The following is a 5,762-nucleotide window of genomic DNA, read 5'->3' on the forward strand; positions in this document are numbered from 1 at the left end:
AAAAAAAAAAAAAAAAAAAAAAAAAGAGATGCTGAAATACTGTTACCCATGCAAATAAAGGCTTCTTTCAACACAGCACAATATACTCCGGGTTCGAGGGGAGGAGCTGCAGCCCGCTCGGGGCTAGGAGTTTATGTTTTTGTTTGCATTTAAAGCTACAAAACAAACCCGCGATGGCCGAACCGCTCTCGGGGGACAGCGGCCCTGCAGCCACCCGGCCGCACCCGAAAGCACGGCGGTATCGGCGCTCGAAGGAGCCGCGGGGACATCGCCGCGCCGCCGCTCCCTGCCCGCAGCGCTCGGGGAACGGACCGGGCCGGGAGAGCCGTTCCCCGTGCTGACAGAAACACCGACAGCGCTGGTAGATAAGAAAATGGAATACTGTATTTGATTTAGAAAGTTTGTACATATAGATAAACACGCAGTTAAGGAAACGATAGTTTAAGCGTCCTACGTGGAGTTTAAGAAGAGACCCCCCAAAGCTGCTATGAAATACTCAAAATAGCTTTTGCATAAGATAACTACAGTTGCACCCTAAGCTGCTTTTTTTTTTTTATTTTTTTTCCTTTTTTTTTTTTTTTTTTTTTTTTTCCTTTCTTATTTATTTATTTATTTATTTTCTATCGCTGAGGTCCCTTTAGAAAACCTAGCCCGTCAGGAGCTGACAGCTAAGTTCGTGCAAGGAACACCGAGTCAAGGAAAATAAAAAGGGAGAGAGAAAGAGTGGGAGGAGAGAGACGGGGAAGGGGGGGGGGGGGCCCCCGCCAGAAAGAAAGAGCGGAGCAAATCTCATATACAAGCATTTCTACACATATATTACAAACTGGGAAAATGACCGCATCATTAAGATATACATAATTCATATAAAATTTTGAAATAAAAATAAAAATCTGTTACAGTCATAACTATTCTTTTTTCCACATTTATAACCAGTACCCACACAGGCAGTGACAGAAGTGTAGAAAAAAAGGTGCTTACGAAGAAAATGATTGTCTGCGGAACGAAAAACAGAACAGTGCCGCTCGGCGGGGCCCTCGCCGGGACTTAACCAAAAGAACAAAAAAAATAAACAGAGAACGGGAGGGGGAGAGAGAAAGAGAGACAGAGGACCAACAGAAAGGTGATCAACATTTGTTATTTCCCTCTTCAAGGAGTTCCTTTGTAATTTTTTTTTTTTTTTTTTTTTTTTTTTGCTTTTTGTACAAATTCGATCGCAGTTTGCCTTTGTCTGTTTGTTGATTCTGTTTTCCTTTACTATAGAGATTTTTTTTTTTTTCCCAGATACAAATTTAATAATCATCATGCAAGTGGGTGAAATGCGTCCATGGAAAAGCGCAAAGGAGAAATCGTGCTCGTCCTAAAAAGAATACAATTGTCACTTTTGCTTTGCTTTTTTTTTTTTTTTTTTTTGCCTTTTTTTTTTCTTTTTATATATATAATAATTATTCTTTCCCGCCGCCCCCCCGCCCCCCTCCCTCAAGCCTCCCCCCCACCCCCTCCGCTTGCAGCACCAGCGTTTGTGTCTGCTGAAGTTTGAGCTCCATCTCTTGGTGGTGGCGGTGGCAGGCGGTGCTGTGGTGGCTCCTCTGCTCCCTGTCTGCGTGCTCTGCTCCTGGGTCGGGCCGGGCCTCGGCTTCCCTCCGCGCTGTGTGTGTGCGTGAGTGCGTGTGTGTGTCCCGCTCCTAGGTTGCCTCGGATTGTTTTGCTCTGGTCGGGGAGAGGATGCTCGCTTGGATGGGTTTGGATTTTTGTTGTTGTTGTTGGGTTTCTTTTTTTTTGTTGTTTCTTTTTTTTTTTTTTTCTTCTTTTTGTTGTGATTTGTTTGTTTGTTTGTTTGTTTTCCGATATCATACATCACATTCCGAGTCGCTGGAGGTTACCGAGAGGATGGAGGTGCCCGTCTCGGCTCTTTCTGTCAAACTGGAGACGCTGGTGGTCGGGCTGGCCGCCGTGGACGGGGACTCGGCCGAGCTGTGCGTCGGGCAGCCGGGCTCCGCCAGCGACCGCATGCCGCTCTGTCCTATCGCCTGGTGCTGGAGCCTGCAGCGCGCCGGGAGACAAAACAACACCGCGGCCCTCTCAGACACCGCCCGCGCTGGGGGGGGCGGCGGCGCCGGACCCGGCCGCTCTCTCGGGGCTCGGCCCGGCCCGGCCCGGCAGCTCCCGGCCCCCGGAGCCCGACCCGGCCCCACAGCCACAATACCGCAGATCGAAGGGCCGCTCTCCTACAGGGGACGGCGCGGGGAGTGACGTGCAGCGACCCTGCACGGCCTCCGAGCTGCTCCCGCTGCTCCACGGGGAAGGGGACAGCGAGCGGGAGCCGCTGCAGGAGGGCACGAACCCGTCTTCAGCCGGGGTTCGGTGCCGGCCTGGCCGCCGCTTTGGGCGGGTTCCGGTCACCGAGCGCAGGGCTGCGGACAGGGAACGGCCGGGGACGGGGGTCCCGTCCCGGGAGCACAGCGCTGTGAATGCAACAAAACAGCGCGAGTGCGGAGAGCGGCGCTTCTCTCCGCACGGGATTGAAACCCCTTTTCCATCTGAAAGCCAAATTCACCTTTAAAATACTGGAGCTTTCAGCGTTTCAACACTTAGAGATCATTGCTTTCGAACACGTCTTTCTTTCTGTCTTAATCTTTCTTTCGATCTTTCCTTTTAAGAGGTAATAAATAATTTTCACATACACTATCATGTTGCGGATATTGCTCCCTGCCCACTCGCTCTTTCCGAAGCCCAAGATAGCCGCTATTGGGGGTAGGAGAAGGGCTCCGCTTCCCGCACGGAGCCGCCGGCCGCAGCCCCAGCCCCGGCGCTGCCCGCGGGAGCAGATCTCACCCTTCGCCCCTCCGCTCCACGCATGGCATTGCCCATGGAGCTGCCCGCACACAGCAGCACCGCGCAGCCTTATTCGGCACTTCTCATTATTTTACGTTGTCTAATCTCAGCGTCTTTGATTTTTCCCCCATTTACAATTCCTGGTGCATTCATCTGCTGTCAACAGCGTTGAGTCAACAAAAGCATCCGTGGGCAACTCCTGTTTATTTACAGCCCTGAGCTGATCTGTTTCCCATTTAATGGAAATTAACTGGCGAGGCACTTTAGGGTTGCACTTCTCCTACAGAATCCTGAATCAATAGCACCACTGCTATAATGAGGAGGAATTTCAGAGACAGCATTTAAAAGAACAAGAAGTTTTGTTTACGCGCTACCAGCGGCAAGCAAACTTCAATTAAAATAAAAGCGGCGTGGCAAGCGGGCTGAAGGGGCCGTTTTCATTTGCAAAATAACTTTACCGGAGGGTGACGAGAAATAAATAGCAGGGAGCCTCGCAAAGCAGAAATAATCATAAAAAGACACCGAGAGACGCGCAAACAAATGCCAACGCAATGCACAGCGAACGCACGGCCGGCTCGCTATGTGTTGGGAGCTGGGAAACGGGAAGAGGGACCTTTCCTCGTCTCCCAAAGGCTTTCTTCCCTGTTTCTCCCGGAGACAAACGGTTTCGTGTTTCGAGTGCGCGCGGTTCCCGCGGTGCGCGCCGTGGATCGCGACCGAGCGCTGCGGAGCCGCACGGCCGAAGCCCGCAGCTCTCAGCCCTTCCGCGGCGGGGCCGCGCTGCAACCGCACAGCGGAGGGAAACCCAAAGCCATCCGAGCCCCGGCGCCTCTGGCGGCGCTCATCTGCGGCCGCGGAGCCGGAGCTGCCCCCGCCTCGCCGCGCGAAGCTGCCCACGCCCGCGGGGAGCCCCGCGCCCCAGGAGCCCACGGGAGCCCGGAGCGCGGCTCGGGGCGCGGTGCGCAACTTTGCGCAGCGCATCCCCGCGAACGCCGGGGCAGAGAGGCGCGGGGTACCCGGAGGAAGGGGAGGAGGAGGAGAAGGAGGAGGAGGAGGAGGCGCGGCGCTGCCCGAGAGGGCCCGAGCCCCACTGACCTGTTTTTAGCCGCCGCCGCTCTGTCTCTTTGCCTTCGGTTTTTGAACCAGTTGCCTACTTGCGTGGGGGTGAGCCCCGTGGCCTGAGCCAGTTCCCTTTTCTTGCTCGGATTGGGGTAAGGGTCCTGCAGGTACCACTCCCTCAGGAGGCTGCGAGTCCTCTCCTTGAAGCAGTGCGTCTTCTGCTCGCCATCCCAAATGGTCCTGGGCAGCGGAAACTTCTTCCTCACCCTGTATTTATCAACCGGCCCCAGCGGGCGGCCCCGCAGCTTCTCGGCCTCCTGGTAGTGCGCTTCGAGCCACATGGCCTGCAGCTTGCCGTGCGACTCCTTGGTGAATTTGTGGTTCTCCAGGATGTGGTAGAGGTCGCGGAAGTTGCCCGTGTGGAAGGCCACCACCGCCCGGGCGCGCAGGATGGACTCGTGCTTGTTGATGGCCTCGCATGCCCCCGGCGCCACCGGCAGCGACCAGAGGAACCTCCCCAGCCTCTCTATGTCTCCGGTCTCCTCCAGCGTCTCGCAGACGCTGGCCACTTGCTCCGGGGAGAAGTTGAGCGTGGGCAGCTGAAACATTGACAACTCTTCGTGGGGCGCCCGGGAGCTGCCGCCGCCGCCGCCGGCCCCGGGGCTGCAGCCCGAGCCGCTGCCGCTGCCGCCGCTGGCGAGAAGGAGGGAGCGGTGGTGCGGGTCGGCGGCGAAGTTGGGCAGGAAGAAATGGGTGGGATAGAGCTCTAGCGGGGACCTGAACACCATGGGATGACCGGGGAGAGGGGGAGAGCGATCACGGAGAAAAGAAAGAAAGGGAGGAAGAAGGGAGGAAAGGGCACCCGCACCGCGCACGCATCCACACCCGCACACGCACACGCAGCCACATAGAGGCGCGGGGCACACGCACGCACACACACGCGCACACACTCACGCACACACTCACGCGCTCACACGCGCCCGGCCCCGCGCCGCCGCCGAGTCGGGATTCAGTGATTCGACAGCGGTCGCCCTAATGACAACAGCCTCATAATATCTCCCCTAAATCCACAGTGAGTGCAGCGCCGAAACATTTTGTTTCGCTTTTCTATTGGTCTTCTGCGTGTCGTTGTGGCGTTGCCATGGCAGCCGCTGCCAATCACTGTCAGCCCTGCCAATCATTACGGAGTACGTAAGAGAGGTTTTTACCACTTCGCCCGAACGCACGGGGGGGAGGGAAGCGGGGCGGCTGCTGGAAAAGCGTGGTGGGGTTTCTTTTTTTTTTTCTTTTTTTTTTTTTTTAAATCTTCGCAACTCCTCATCTCAGCACTTCCCCTTCTCCCCGGCTCCCCCCTCCCCCTCCTCCTTCTCCACACCCCTCCTAAATAAGGGATCAAATAATGCGAAAAGCGGTGTGCACATATTTGTTGAATGGGATGAGCAATTAGAGGGTGGAATATTATTGTGATCTTAACGAGCCTCGTTAAAGCTAAAGGAGATACGGGGGGAAAGTAAATGGGCCAGGCTGGGATACGCGTTCGGATAAAGGGCTCCTAACTGAGACAATTTACACATGATTTGCACGTAGTTTCACTTCATTCTGCCTATCTGAGCACTAATAGTGCCGGGGAAGAAAAGAAAGATGAGATCATTAGACCCATCCTCATGCCGCTGACCCTCCCCGAAGCGGCGCACACAGCGCAGCCCGGGCTCAGCCCCGCTTCCCCCTCAGCCTCTCCTCTTCCCTCCGCGTCCCCTCCGCACAGGGACGCACCGCGGAGATCGGCTCCTCTCCCCGCTCCCGGTCCCCGGTCCGCCGCTCACCGCCGCCCCCCGTCCCAAGGCCGCCTCCCTCGCCCTCCCCTCTCTGCC

At 55.8% G+C, this 5,762-nt stretch overlaps 1 protein-coding gene across 1 annotated transcript; it reads right to left on the bottom strand.

Moving 5' to 3' along the window:
* Positions 1 to 1,847: 1,847 nt before the first annotated feature.
* On the bottom strand, positions 1,848 to 4,679 carry SIX3 (SIX homeobox 3). The gene is made up of 2 exons (XM_042894755.1): positions 3,928 to 4,679; positions 1,848 to 2,040 (listed from the first exon to the last, which is right to left on the bottom strand). Exons 1-2 carry the CDS (start codon positions 4,677 to 4,679, stop codon positions 1,848 to 1,850), a joined length of 945 nt encoding a protein of 314 aa, XP_042750689.1.
* Positions 4,680 to 5,762: the final 1,083 nt, after the last annotated feature.

Source organism: Lagopus leucura, unplaced genomic scaffold, assembly GCF_019238085.1.
Source record: "Lagopus leucura isolate 7727_CA_CO unplaced genomic scaffold, USGS_WTPT01 Super-Scaffold_73, whole genome shotgun sequence".
Classification (NCBI taxonomy): Eukaryota; Metazoa; Chordata; class Aves; order Galliformes; family Phasianidae; genus Lagopus; species Lagopus leucura.